The sequence below is a fragment of the Anastrepha ludens genome, chromosome 6 (genome assembly GCF_028408465.1).
Source record: "Anastrepha ludens isolate Willacy chromosome 6, idAnaLude1.1, whole genome shotgun sequence".
NCBI lineage: Eukaryota > Metazoa > Arthropoda > Insecta > Diptera > Tephritidae > Anastrepha > Anastrepha ludens.
In genome coordinates, this window is record NC_071502.1 from 108,692,266 (window position 1) to 108,708,001 (window position 15,736).

General features: G+C 32.6%; 1 protein-coding gene across 3 annotated transcripts in view; it reads right to left on the minus strand.

Moving 5' to 3' along the window:
- Positions 1-15,736, minus strand: part of LOC128865747 (protein kinase C, brain isozyme-like) — a 91,969-nt gene that overhangs the window by 44,017 nt on the left and 32,216 nt on the right. The window contains exon 4 of one of the 3 annotated variants that reach the window (XM_054106062.1): positions 13,656-13,770. The exons of the other annotated variants lie outside the window; for them this stretch is intronic. Coding sequence (XP_053962037.1) covers positions 13,656-13,770 — 115 coding nt within the window. The remainder of the gene's footprint in view (positions 1-13,655; positions 13,771-15,736) is intronic. 3 annotated transcript variants of the gene reach the window in all.

The window sequence follows — 15,736 nt, forward strand, 5'->3', positions numbered from 1 at the left end:
TAATATTTTTAAATATGTATTAAATATTAATATTTTTAAACATTAAACCTAATATTTGTAAATTTCAAAACTAACATTTTAAACATTGTGCGCCATGAACCGAGCGATGGCACTGCTACATGGTATGCCAGTACTCCACCGAGTGACTAACGTTACTGCGCCGGCATCAGCAACTAGAATATAACTTGTGTTTCACATTTATGTATAGCTATATGTATTCTTTCCAATTTTTAACTAATTGAGATGCTTCGCATAGTGTTGTTGCTCTTATCTCTCCTGTTTGGCACTAATTTCGTACTAATGAAATAGGGTGCATGAAGTGGAGCACAATTTTCACCCCCCCTCACATGGCGATGCAAAATTCAAGAGCTGCTTTAAGGAATATATAAGTTCTGCGAACCCACCTCATTTTTAAATTCACCTGCATCGCACCAGTTTGGTACTAGCGCAGTTTCCTGTACGGCTTGCACTATTTTACCAGTACACAAATACGTAGAATGTATACTTTTACATACATATATTCGTAAATTGAGCTTAGTAAAGCGCACTCAACAATACAGTTTCATAAAAAATTCAAAACGCCAAAGGCAACTAGAAAAGCTCACGTTGAGTGGCAAACACACAGTCAGTTAGTTGGTCGGCCCGACATCTTGTTTGCCTAGAAGGCTCGTAGACAAGTCTTTATACGCTTCTTGCTTTCTACCTGACTTCAATTGTTGCTTTTGGGTTTGTGATTTTGTGTGTTGCTGTTTAGTTTTATGTGCAACCAGTTGGAGAGCTGAGGACTTTGTTGACTGTCATTTTGTTATGTTTTTTTTCCACACTTATATGCTTTTTTCTTATACTTGCACACACTTCTATAAAATTTTCATGCGCTTAACAACAAAAATTTACATCCATAAATATTTGATGAGCATTTTGTACGCCATTTAGCTTTTGTCCATTTACTAGTTGTCGGTCTCACTGACATACGTATAAGTAAATTGAGTGGACTATGGTAAAGGCAGCGAAGTTGGCTAAGTCGTTAAACTTGACAATTATTGTAAGTTAGCCAAACAGTTACGTGAGCTGATTACTGCCATTAAATGCATATATTTACTGGTTATTAAATATCGTCTGCTAAGTTGGTGAAAATATCTTCAGGGGTGCTAAAAATTTATTAATAAAATCCATGATCCTGCAGTTGAATTATTTTTCTGTTTTATTTATTTGCTAAGGACGGGCATAATCGCTTACTTATCTGCTTTGCATATGCCTTAAATAAGGGCAAGACGTTTAGTTATAAATAAATTTATTGATTTTTACCGAAGCTTGAGCTCATCAGGCTATATCCGTATATAGATAGTATCAGAGTATATCTTATATTTTATTGCAAATTTTTAATTACTAACATGTTTTTTAAAAAAAAACTGAAAAAAATTTTTTGGATTAATATACTAAGGATTTAGTAAGCAACTTCACCAAATCATTAAACAATTATGTTCTACTGCAATTGCCACGAATTGTGTCATCGTCTCTTAACTATCAAGGAATTTTGAATACAAATTATGTTTTATGGTAAACATAAGAAAATCATTCAACAGTTAGCTCAGCGTGACAAGAAAATTATATTAGAAATGTTATTAAATTTCACCCTAAGATTTGTGTATTTTCTATATGATACGTTTTATTCAAGTGATGCACGCTAGATGTTTTTATTGAACCATAAATCATGATGTATACATCGCCTTGGGTTATACCATATGGCAATTTAAAGGTGAAATTATGCCTCCGAAATGGTTCTTGGTATGCTTTGTATTTGGGGAAGTCAATTCTATGTTTTATCGCACCTATATGAAAATGCTGTAAACTTTTTTAAAATACTACATACATTTCATACTTGGAACATTTAATAAATCTAATAAATTTTTGAAGTTAAAACTTCTTTTAAAATTGTCGCAAATTTGTGCAGAACGTAAATCTGTGTTTTCGTTGATAGCAGACTGTTTTTATTAGCAGAGCATGTAACAGTAACTGTAGCTCTAGTAGTATCATACAACAATGAGTAGAACGATTAGAGCGAACAGAACCGACGACTATCTAGAGAACAAAACTGTGTTAAAAACAGCGTGCAATTTTCGTTAGTAGAGAATGTAATAGTAACAGTAACAGTAATATCTCTGTTCATTAACAATGAATAGAACGTACAGAACCGCCAAGTATGTTATGCTCAGAGAACTTATAAAAATTGTATAGTTAACTGCATGACGTTGCAGAGCATGTAAAGTAACAGTAGCTGTAGTAGTACAACAATGAATATAAAGAATATAACGAACAGAGTCGACGACTATTCAGAGAACTTTGGAAAAATTGTATTACTAATAGCATGTAACTTTTGTTAGTGGAGAATGTAATAGTAACACTAGCTGTAGCAGTAGCTTCTCTGTTCGGCAACAGTGGATACTCGTAAAACGAATAGAACCGACAAGTGTAGTATATCCAGAGCACTTATAAAAATTGTACTTGTATTCTGATTTACCGAAGTTGTGAGTGCGTGACCATGTTAAATATGTAAACAGCGCAAGTGCGTAGGCATATCGGATATCTGCGACTGCGCTGACGAATAAAATTTGCTTCTGTAGGGAAATGAGTAAGCAAAGTGATTGGGAATTAGTTTGTTTTGTGTGCTGTGATTTGGTTGTTACAAATATTTTATTTTTGTACATACATATATGTACATATATTGTAAGTGCATGGCTTTGCATAGAGCTGCATGTCCAGTATTGTTGATTACATGCTTTAATTGTTAAAATTAAAAAAAAAATAGTATATAATAATTTAATTCTAAATTAACTAAATTAAAAAAATTTAAATTTTAAAACTATGATTTCAAGCTTATTAAATTAATTGTTTTATATTTTATATATTCAACTAATAGTCTCAAAAATGCGATATTTCTTACAGACTACGAAAAACAGACTAATGCTAAATAATTTAATCAAAGTAAAATTAATCTCATAACTAAATAGTTCAAATTGTAATGAGTTAAAGAAAAAGATAACATTTGTTATAAGTTACAGAGAAAGATTATTAGATAATACTAAGGATTTAGTTGAACAATTCATTTAGTACCAGTTTGAAGTGGTTCTTTGTTGAAGAGAAATCTAGGCCAGTATGATTTGAAAGCGAATTCAATTCTTCACACTTCTACAAATCGGTGCATTGAAAGCAAAATTAGTTCATACCATCCCTAACCAGAAAAAGTCATGATTCCATAAGCTTCGCTGAGGAATATTGAAATTGATTTTCTCGAGTAGCAATGAGGAGCCAATGACCCCTCTCATCAATACGAAAAGGAAAGTGAGGAGAGAAAAGCCCTACTAATATCTATTGTTTTTAGATTAATGAGCACCGACTTTTATAGGATCGAATTGGATCAGTGAAATTAAAACAACGTAAAGCATAATGCACAATAGATTTCTGGACACGTTCAAGCCTACTAATATGACAAGCATTTTAGAAAGTATTGTCTCATAAAAGTTAAAATTTGTTAAGATGTGTTTTAAATGCATAGAATTTATTGCTTTTGCTTACTTTATGCTTCTTCATTAGGCCGGGTTGATTTGTGGGGAGGCAAAAAAATCGCCCATTGCTCTGTGAAAATCATATTCTAGGGATCAAAATAAGAAACTTTGCCGAAGGAGCCATACCTCTAAAACGAATTCTGATGTCCCCCAATTTGGGTCGAACTTTTTAGTTTCTTTTCTCATGTAAAGGCCAGAAATGGTGATATTTTGAAATGATTGTATGGGTAACCCCCCAGGGGAGTTCCAGGGGGTGTGCCACTGGTATGGGTGGATCGGCCGTCCAAAGTTAGTAGGGGTCGGTCATACATTTGGACTCGATTGGAGCACTCTAAATGGGTCAAAGTGGGATTTTTCGTTCGCCCCAAATTGGGGGACATCAGAATTCGTTTTAGAGGTATGGCTCCTTCGGCAAAGTTTCTTATTTTGATCCCTAGAATACGATTTTCACAAAGCAATTAGCGATTTTTAAATCGACCCGCCCTAGTCTTCATATAACTCTAAAAGTCTTCCCAAATTCATTAAAAGCAAGCGTGGCTTGAGCGCTTTCTGGTGCCACGTGCACTTCTTTCTAATTTCTATGAGAATTAGTACATAATTTAAGTTTTCAGGGTAGTTAAAGTTTTATTGGTATTTTAAGTTTTCCCTTCCAAACTCATGTCTCAGCATTTACTAATTTGCCCATTAAAGTTGTTGAGAAAGAGTTTTCTTACAATTTTTACCACGAAATAATATACACATTTTCTTCTCATCTTCTTAGTGGATCTGCCGTCACCTGCAAAAATATATGCTCATAAATATTCATTAGGGCTGACGAATGTCAAAATTTCAAAAGCAGCGTCAAATTAGGCAAAAACACACAAATCGTTTGGTAAAAGGGTTGGCTGAAGTGACTGATAACCAAAGAGGAAAGGCAATTTCCATACAAAAAATTGTTGCTTTTCTGAAAAGAAGAGTCAGCAAGCAATGTATGAATATCGTCAATCATATATGCACACATACGAACACTCATGCACACACGTTCAAGGCAGTGAAGTGAAGAAGGAATACAAAGAATTTTTTTTATTAGATGACATATATGCACGGCTACCAAGTTATATCCAAGGTATACTTGCATATATATGTATATACATATACGTGTAAGGCTGTGCGCACTACAATCTTCGCTCGCTGGACAAGTATTTGGTTCGTTTTTTAGCGCACATATCTCGCGCATTAAAATGCCAACAAGCGCCAAAAAGTGCTGACATGTGTACGTGTACGTGTACAGCTTTGTGCAGATATGTATCTGCAGCTGCAGGAGGAACATATGCGTATTTGCTTTTGTATGACAATATTTATGGCATAGCAATTTAGCATTTCAAAAGCCGCCTCAGCAGATAAGCGTTGAGAATTTAAAAGAAAGAAAAAATTCAAACGAAGAAAGAGGAACAACTGGAAGTCTAATGGAAAGTAGCAAATTTGGTTATGGAGAAAATTTGTGTGGCATATATAAAGGCTGCGCCTGCGGTGAGAATTTAATGACGAGTTTTTAAGGTGTACTGTAGGGTTTTAGTGAAATGTTTTAGGGAATTGAGATTCAGGAAATATTTTTTTATAATTTTTGTTGAAATTAATTGAAAAATAGATTATACTTATTTCCTTTAGAATAAACAATAATTGGTAGAATGAAAATAAATAATAAAACGTAATGGCCAATTACTGAAATCACATTTGGCTTGAAATTGTGTTATATTTAAAATACAAAAAAAAGTATGTCGCAAACAATAGGAAAATTGTTTGTTTATTCAGATGCTAGGCCACTGTAAGGACGGAAAATACGAGCATATTTTATAACTTTTTTTAAAGCGGGACATTAAAATAAGTCAGACTTCTGAAAAAGGTCCTCTATTGAACTTTTTTAAGCTCCATAAAAGAATTTGTCAGGGTATATCGGATGTTTCTTTAAGAGCTTGAGAACTTAAAATGATAATATAAAACAGAAATATTGAAGACAGAATGATTTGTTTTATTATAATCTAGTAGATAATTTCATGATATTTATTTTTCGAAAATGGTCCTCGGCATATGTCCGCCACGGCTACGAGTTATATAATTCAATCGATCAATTCGATTTTTGACTATTCTTTTCAATTAATCTGAACTATCGAGTCAATGGTGGCTTGTATATTGGTTTCCTCTGCTTAAAGAGTTGCTGATTTGCCGGTATAAGCCGATGACTTCGTAACTGCATAAAGGCAATTCAGAGGCTTCTTCTTCTGGAAAGAAAGTTGTCACCAAACTGATTTTGCAATAAATGGATTCTTAAAAGAGATGTTTGACAAGTTGCGCCGTGTTGTTGGAGCCAAATTCCATTGATGTTTAGCTGATTAATTTTTGGAAACAGAAATTCAGTCAGCCATTCCGCATTTCTAAGGAAATAAGAGCCGATGATGTCGGCAGGGCTCTATGAACTTTGCGAACAGATTTCAAAGAAAATTTCCATAATTTGGAAGCGTTGATTCTCAGCTATGAAGCGATGGTTATTGATATTGATAGTTTTTATGCAGTTAAAAGAACACCCTATATCAAGAAACTATCAGCAGTACGACTATTCTACAGACTTGTTCTGGAGGAACGATTACCGGCTATTTTTGTAATTCTTAATTTACGATGCGCAAAAAAAATGTTTTAAGCATAAATGCGAATAGCTATAGAGTTAAAGAAACAGCTTTTATTCATGGATTTTTGCGAAAACGATGCTTTTTATTAAAAAAAGGCCAAACATTAAAAAAGAATTAAGGCAGAATATAAATAAATAGTTGTTATTATAAAGTTAAGCTTTCGAATCCATAATTTTCAACCTTTTTTTAATTCTTCTCTTAAGGGTTTCGAAAAAACAAATTGTTTTTTAAGATTAAGATTTTCTAAATTTTTTGTTTGAATATTTGGTTTAAAAAGTTTTTCTAAGATTTTTGAATACAAAAGTATTTTTGTAAATATTTTCTTTAAGATTTTGGTTTTTCGAGTTACTAATCTCGCCGACTAGAAAAATAGTTCAAAGTTTATGGTATGGCACACAGCAAACTGAGAGGGTCCGGGCAAACATTCCAAATAGAAATATGTCGAACTGTTTCTCCCTTTAGTTATCTCAGTATGAAATTTTTCTAATATTAAACATTTTTTGAGTTGTTGACTCTTACAATTTCTGCTACATCATTCAGTTCAAAAATTCACCCTGCAAAAGGCTCGTTAAACCTGCCTTTCAGGTTAAATACATAATTATTTTTGTCCAGCCCAAAAACTTAGCATGCCACTAAAGGTATTAAACCAATTTCTGCTAAGCTCTTAAATTTCCACGCTTTAGTAGTCATAAAGTAACAAATGCACCATGCATTTAATTCCAGTTTTGCTCTTTCACACCAACTTTTTCCACATATCCTATCCATGTATGTGTGTACATATGTATGCATGTAACATGCCTAGTAAACATTTTTCATTGCGGAATTTTCGCAGTCATTTGCATTCACAGCCGCAATTAAACTCAAATTAAATATGTAAAAAAATGTTGCCAAAGCAAAAGTAGCCGCGAATCATAGGTATTTAAGCGAGTAGGTAAGTAAGTAAAAGCCTCACTTCATGCACCTCTCTGTATGTAAATGCATGTGTAAGCAAGCGATTTCAATGTAGTCGTAAAATGTTGTTTCTGCTTTTATAGTACTTGTGTACGCATAAATTTGGCTTTAATTAACTGTGGACACCCTCCGGTGATGGTACTGGCTGAGTGGATGGTTGGTAGTTTGGATGACTGCTTCAGTGGTTGGCTAACTGGCTGCATGGTCGACTGTTGCTTTTCATGTTTGTTGTTACTTACATACCTCTATGCATATGTATGTATGTACATGTCTTTACAAGCGTTGGTATGTTATTCATTTGCGCATAGATGCTCGACGCCGTTTTGTAAACCAAGCAGCTGGCGGCGTTCAGTAGGTAAGAAATAAAAAATGGAGAGGAAGTCGAGCGAGCGGCTATGTATACAAGCCAGACATTGTTTTAGCATTTATTGTATGCATATTTATGTCAGTCGTAGCATATCCTTGTGCAGACACAATGCCATGTGTGTAAACAAAGTGTCTCTTTCTCTCTCGCTCGCATTGCTTGTTTGCCTCGTTGCTGCTGACAATTTACAATTGCGAAACAAATGATTTTATTTGCCGTTTGCTGTTTGCTGTTTTTATTGCCTTATCTTCCAGTTGTTGTCTTGTGTACGCAACTGTTTAATCATGGGATTTTATGCGAAAGTAAATATAGTATAATAAAGAAGACGCAAAAAAACAAAAAAAAAAAAGAGAAAAAAAGAAAAACAAAGCCAGGAAACATGAAAAGCATAAAATGGTTTAATCTTAAGATGCTAGAAAGTGCCATGATTCACCAGAAATAATCGACATTAATACAATAAATAAATAACACTGTGCAACAAAGTTCAACTTTTTAAAATTAATAAAATTTTCTCAACGGAATACATATGTTAGTAGGGTTTTAAGAAATAATATAAATTTTTAAAATAAATTAATAACACTGTTCAACAAAACTCAACTTTGTTTTAAAAACAACAAAATTCTCAACGACTCGTATTACAAGGGGTTTACGAAATAATACAAAATTGTAAAATAATCTAATAACACTGTGCAACAAAACTCAACTTTTTTTAAAACAACAAAATTCTCAACGGCTTATGTTAGGAAACAATTGAGAAATAATATAAATTAGTTAACTAAATTAATAACACTGTGCAACAAAACTCAACTTTTTTTAAACAACAAAATTCTCAACGGCATATGTATGTACATATGCTAGAAGGGGCTTAAGAAATATTACCATATAAATTACCAATTTAATTAATTGCATTCTGCAACAATATTCATTTCTATAGAAAACAGCAAAATTATGACGTTGGGGTCTAAGCAATTACATAGATTAATTAAATAAATTAATAACACTGTGCATCAAAACTCAACTTTTTATCGAAAAGAACAAAATTCTCAACGGCATATTTTAGAAAGGGGTTAAGAAATAATATAAATTAATTACACTGTGCAACAAAACTCAACGATTTTTAAAACTACTAAACTCTTAACGGTATATGTTAAAAGTGGCTTAAGGAATAAATAAATTAGTAAATAAATGAATAACACTGTGTAACGAAATTCACCTTTTTGAGAACAGAAAAATTCTCAACGACATATTTTAGAAGGGGTCTAAAAAATTGCATAAATTAATCAAATAAATTAATTACACTGTGCAACAAAATTCAAATTTTTTTCGCAATAACCAGATTTTATCGGTGGTGTATGCGTGAAGAGGTCTCAGAAAAAATGTCTCTTATACACCTTTGATTAAGTTTGTTTCTGATTCTTTTCGGTCAGGTGTAAAATATACTCCAAAACGTTAGATAGAATACTACGAGAACAATTTTTTAAACCTACGTGTATTGTATGACGCTCTCTAATCTAGTCACTCCGAGGTATGTCGTTCGCTGCCCAATCATATCATCGTTAAAAATATTTTTGCTTATGTAACTTATTTTTGTACAACCGGAACATAACAAAAATCGCACCACTAATACAGTTTTAGAGAGTATTTAGAGCGTCACTCATGGAGTACATTTTTTAGGAAAAATAAACTTTCATCTTTTTATGTAATTTCTATATGTATGCCCTGAATATGAAGCCAAGTAATCCAAATACGATTTTCGGAATATTTTAATCTCGGATTTTTCGGAATATATTAAAATCGCCATCCAGAGGATACTCTTGCTTCCCAACAATTGTTTAGGTGGGTAAAACGACAATGATGTTACCTCTTGTTTTCATTTTTTTAAAACTAAGGTTTCTGAGCTCTGTTTGAAGCACATTCCTATTTATCATAAGAAAGTATATAAGTCACCTTGGCATACCAAACGGCTTAGGCACCTAAAGAATCTAAAAAACAAATTCTCTAAACTGTATAAAAGGTCTGGAGACCCAATGCACTTCTCAAAATTTCAATGCCATTTAAAAGAGTTTAACTGTTTGAACAAGTTCTTATATAGAAATTACATCTTGAATTTCGAAAACAATATTATTTCGGATTCGAAGGCCTTTTGGCAATTCATCAAATCAAAAAAGTCTTGCTCAATGGTGCCAAACAATGTTTTTTATAATGGTAAATATGCAAATTCTGCCATAGAATCTGCCAATTTATTTGCTGACTTTTTTTGCTCTAATTTTGAACCCGACCTAGACTCCGATTCTAGTTTGCCCTCTAATAGTTTTTCACCTCTAAATTTTGGGACTTTGTACCTATCTGTTACTGATGTCGTCAAGGGTATTACGAAGCTTAAGTCTACAACGAAAACTGACTCGGATGGCCTTTCGGGCATTTTGCTGAAGAATTGCTTGTGTCTCGCTGAGCCTCTTACAATTATATTCAATAAATCGTTGTCCTCTGGTATCTTTGTTGACGACTGGAAATTTACTTCCATTACGCCTATATTTAAGAGTGGAAATAAAAACGATGTTAGCAATTACAGACCGATTTCGAAGCTATCGTCTGTCTCAAAACTTTTTGAGATAACAGTAAATGATAAGTTATATTTTGCTGTCAAAGGCCTAATATCTACCAACCAACATGGTTTCGTTGCAAGTCGCTCCACTGTCACTAACTTGTCTATTTTCAATGATTACTGCATTTCAGCCTTCCAGAACAGATCTCAAGTTGATGCAATTTATACAGACTTCTCTAAAGCGTTTGACAAAGTATCGCACCGAATACTCTTGTCGAAGCTTGCATCATTGGGTATACACTCCACTTTTTTGTCTTGGATCAAATCATATTTGTCCAACAGACACTGCGTTGTAGCCGTCGATAATACGACATCCCGTGCATTTATTGCATCCTCCGGTGTCCCACAGGGAAGTATTCTAGGACCCCTCCTCTTTATACTCTTTATTAACGATATTGGTTCTTGCTTTTCATTTGCAGAACACTTGTTGTATGCTGATGATCTTAAAATATTTGCGGTGATTAACAGTGTTAGGGACTCTGAAAAGTTGCAAACCGACTTGCACAATGTCCGGAACTGGTGCTATTTAAACCATCTGTCACTAAATATTAGCAAATGCTTTCACGTAAAATATGCTAAATCAAACAACACTTTGCATACTTCGTATAATATTGCTGGCTTACCTTTGCAATCCGTTGAGGAAATTAAAGACTTAGGCGTTATTTTCGACTCTAAGCTGAATTTCACCAGCCATGTTAACCACGTCATAAGACGATCATATGCGATGCTAGCATTCGTTCGCCGAAATTGTTCTGCATTTACCAACCCACACACTCTCAAAACATTGTATTGTGCTTTTGTTAGATCAAGATTAGAGTATGCCGCTATTATTTGGAGACCGTACCAAATAGGTCTGTCTAATCGGATTGAGAGAGTGCAGAAAGTCTTTCTTCGTTTTGCGCTCCGATCTTTAAACTTTTCTGAACCTGTACCATCGTACCGCTCTCGATGTTTACTAATTGACTTAAAACCACTTGATAGCAGACGGTCTATTCTATCGTGCTCATTTATTATTCGTATTATTTCTGGATCTATTGATTGTCCTTCCCTCTTAAGTAAAATTCAATTTAATATACCCAATATGAGGCTCCGACAGTACGAAACCTTTAAAATTGGCTTCTCGAGAACCAACTATGGGATGAATGCTCCGATTCCTAGGGCATGTTCAGATTTAAATATGTTTTTCAATTCTTCTGGTGCTGATTTTACATGGCCGTATGGCATCTTAGTCAATCATCTTAAATCGTTCTTTTCTTAGTAACTAATAAACTATTGTACATTAGCTTAATATAGTCTGTAAGAATGTATCCATTCAAAGACAATAAATAAATAAATAAATAAATAAATAAATAAAACATGTTCACAGCAAAACAATTGTGCAATACGTCGTCAATTAGCAGCTCAATTTTCTGCGAAAATATTTTTTATTATATTCGGAATATGAACCCAATCGGGCCAGAAGTTTTCGCAACATTTTGCTCCAGTGCCATCTGGTGAGCCTGGTTTTGCCAAAAATATTTCCACTGAACCATGTCCTACCCTAAATACGATTTGTTTTGAACATTTCACACTCAGCGCCACCTATCGTATATATTTTTGTTGAAAAGTGCATGTGTATTCTGAAACCATAGATCTATACGATTTGTGAATTTTGAATATTTCCAGATTAGCATCAGCCTTCTAGCATTAGTCTTATAAAAACATTGTTTTTTAAATAGTTAAGATAAATTCCAGTCATGAGGCAGGTAAGGCCTATAAACATAGTTTTTCTATAGCTCGACTCCTACTCCTCTTAACAAGCAAAAATAAATCTATGTGACTCTACAGTACCAAAAAAATGCATCAAAATGGGGCGAACCTACGAATTCACGAACACTGGAATTTGGTTTATATTTATTTTTTCTATAACATTATTGAGCAATTCATTTTAACAACGTGCACCGAGACTATCTTGAATGAGAGCCATGCACAAATCCACTCGTTTATTGCGAGTTCTTAACTCATAAAATTATTTAATTGAAAAACAATTTTAACCCCTCCAAAGGGCTTTTATGAATTCGCCGTGTTTTCCTCGAAAAAATTTTAAAATATTTTTCATGAGCTCAGCCCTACTTTGCGCACCTGGCTATCGCTGATAGGTGTATCCAAGTACAGACGAGTACGAGCGCACATACAAGCTGTCCTTTTTGTCTGTAATTTAATTTAAATGCTTCCCTTTCTGTCTCATAAAAAAGGGATTGTGCATAAAATCCTGCTAGTGATAATGTGCGTATGTGCGCGCGAATATGTATGTATGTGGGCGTAAGTCTAAGGTCACACGTGTTGTTAAGCGGCATTAAGGCACTTGGTGCAATTTTCACGCTTCGCTTTCCACTTCGTCGCCTTCACGCATTTTGCATTCGACAATGGAACACCTCTCAGCCATTGATGTTATACATACCAATCTTGTATATGAGTATGTAAAAAGTGCGGTTATCAAAACTATACTGGCACTTATTTGGTATGCTTGGTGGTAAACTAATTAATTGTGGTACTTAATTAAGCATAAACATAATAAATCTACAGAAAAGGCGTAAGGTGTGAAAATATTATGGATTTATTTTTTCACCAACTTAATATAATGATGCTTCTAGAAATATTGAGGAAAATATTTCAAATTGAGAATAAGATATGTAATGTAGCTGTGCTGATTTCAATTTGGCATGTATGCAGGATTTTTTGCTAAATTTGTATGGTAGAATAATTTTGCATAGTATGAGTAGTTTTTAGTACACCATGTCGTATGAGTGATAAGCCATTTAACTTTATAAGATGATTTTTGCTTTGCAACTATAGCATCAAGATATATTAATATATATATATATATATATTTGACTTTTAGGATAACGGTAATATAACGCATACATAGTCGCAGTCACATTGAGCGCATTTCGACCTCGATGAATGAGCCCAGTTGAGCTCAAGTGGAAGTTTTCCGTTTCGTTATGTGAAGAAAATTTGTGTTACAGAAAAAATATTATCTGCTTTCAACGTAAACCTGTAAGTATTTTTTTGCTGTTTTGAAAAAAAAATTTTAAAATTCACAAAAGCTTATTCTAAAACATACACGCTCCTGCATTTGACGACATACATTTGAATCGTTGCGGAAAAATTTGAGAAGAGTTCTTTTACACACTCTTTCTATGGTTTCCTATATATTTCTAGCCCCAGAAAAGTTGCTATTTGTAAAATTTAAATATATCACACATACTCGTTCATTCAATTTATTATGTGGTTTATGATTCAATGCATGGATATGCTCTAATATTTAGAGTTCTGCTGGGACTCTTGTTTCTAAACTCCGTTTGGAATATGGAAACTCTCCTCTGAATTATGTCATTCATGCAAAATATTACTAAATATTTCCTACTTTTTAATTTAAATAATTCAACATTCCACTCTCGCTTGGCGCTCCTTAAATTTATTATTGTTTTTCCTCATTCACACATTCCCAATTCACGTGCGTTTACCTGAGCATTTGAGACCCTGATGATAGATGCCGTAGAGTAGCGAGCCACAGTGGTCGCAAAAAGTTGGCCCACCAAATGTGAATGGTTCGAAATGATGCACTGTTTGTGGTGAATCCTGTGATGTGCAAGTGAAAATCATAGTTTTTTTGTTTCATATTGAAATTTGACAATTTGATTTTGATTTTTTTTTTGTTTTTTTTTGGATGTGATGAATTTCATTTAAATTATTTTAAATAGATTGGACATTTATTTTTGTGTAATTTTGTTTTGTTTAGAGTTTTAGTAAATCAAAAGAATATTTTTGAACATTTTTTTTTAATTTTTTATACATTTTTTTCGGAAATAATTTTAAAAATTTGTATATAAAGCGTTGTCATGAATTTTTTGTTTTGTTATTACACGAAGTGCAAATTAAGTAAAAATTTTTGAAATTTTTTTTTAAATAATAATTTTTAAAATTTTTTTAAATATTTTTAGTTTTGTTTTGCGGGAATCACAAGAAATTTTTTTTATTTTATACATTGTTTTTCGAAAATATTATTTGCAAATTTTTTATATAAAGCGCCATCATACATTTTTTTAGTTTTGGTGGTATTTCACGCAATGCAAATTAAGTAAACATTTTCAAAAAATGTTAAAAATGTTTAAATATAAATTTTTAAAATTTTCAAAATTTTTTTGAAATAATAAATTTTTTAAATTATTAAAATATTTTTGTTTTTTTATATCAATTAAATTGAATTAAATTTGTTTTTATTATGTTATCATGAAATGTTATCGTTGTTATCATGAAACATTGCATTTGTTGTAGTTTTTGTTGTGAAGATGGTGCATTGTTTGCAATTGCGTGGAGGTGGTTTCGACGTTGATTGTATTTTTATGCGCATGAATGACGACGAAATTTTTTTGAATGCCAAATATTTAGATTTGTGAGATTTTTTGGTCAATCGTAATTTAAGTTTCGTTTTTTGTAATATTGTTTGGCGATCATTTACGTATTAAATTTTACAATTTGAAGTTTGTTTTATAATATTTTTTTTTAATTTGTTTTTTTGGTTTTCATTTTTATTTTTGAAATTCATTTTAGTTAATTGAAGTGACGTTTTTGCGCGCAGTTGTTGTAAATTAAATTGGCAATGCAATTTTGTTCAGAGTTGAAGTAGTCAGTTTTTGTTTTCATTTTTCGTGGCGATGTTGATGTTTGTGTTGATTTGAAATTTTTTTGATGTTATCGTTGGTGAGTTGGTTGATGATTGGTGGTGATGTTGGACGCACAAGACGACACAAGACACGTAAGATATGTTGCAAGTTGCATGCAGCATGTTGTAGTTGATGATTTTGATGTTGAATTGTTGTTGATGTTGTTGTGAAAAAGTATGGAAAACGAGTACAAAAAGAAGACGAAGAAAAAACACATGAGTGAGTTTAAGAATTTCTTTTGAAATAATAAATACTTATAATTATAATAAAAGAGACATTAAAAGCTGAAGATGAATGAGTGAGCGGCCAAGTATGAGATATTTTTGCTCTATATATCGGCGATATTCTTCAGTTTAATTCTAAAATTTCCGCTAGCGTATATAATTGAATGTTTGAAAAAAAAAAAAAATTATTAGAGGCTTATTCTATACCAGTTTTCAATTTTTAATGAGAACCTTTAAAATAAATTTTCATGGCTGATTGAGCGCTTGAGTGCTCTTTTGATTTCTTTTTAATTCTGGTTAAATTTTTAAACTTTTCTAATACTTCACCAGCGCATTTTCATATGAAGGAATGTATTTTCAAATGATATGAAATTATGATGAAAAAGAATTAAAAATTTATTTATTTAGATTGTTTTTATTTTTCTAATTCTTAAATTTTATTTTCATATATTTTTATTAGACTATTATTTTTCTTTACACCTATATTTCTCACTTATTAACCATTTATTATTACTATTATTGTTTTACAAAGAAAATGCATACTAGAAAACATATTTAATTGAGTGCCACGTAATGCGACAAGTCAACAAAAAAGTTTAATTCCCCTTTGTATAGAAATAATGCTTAGGGTTTACCGGTAGCAGTGGGTTAAGGGGG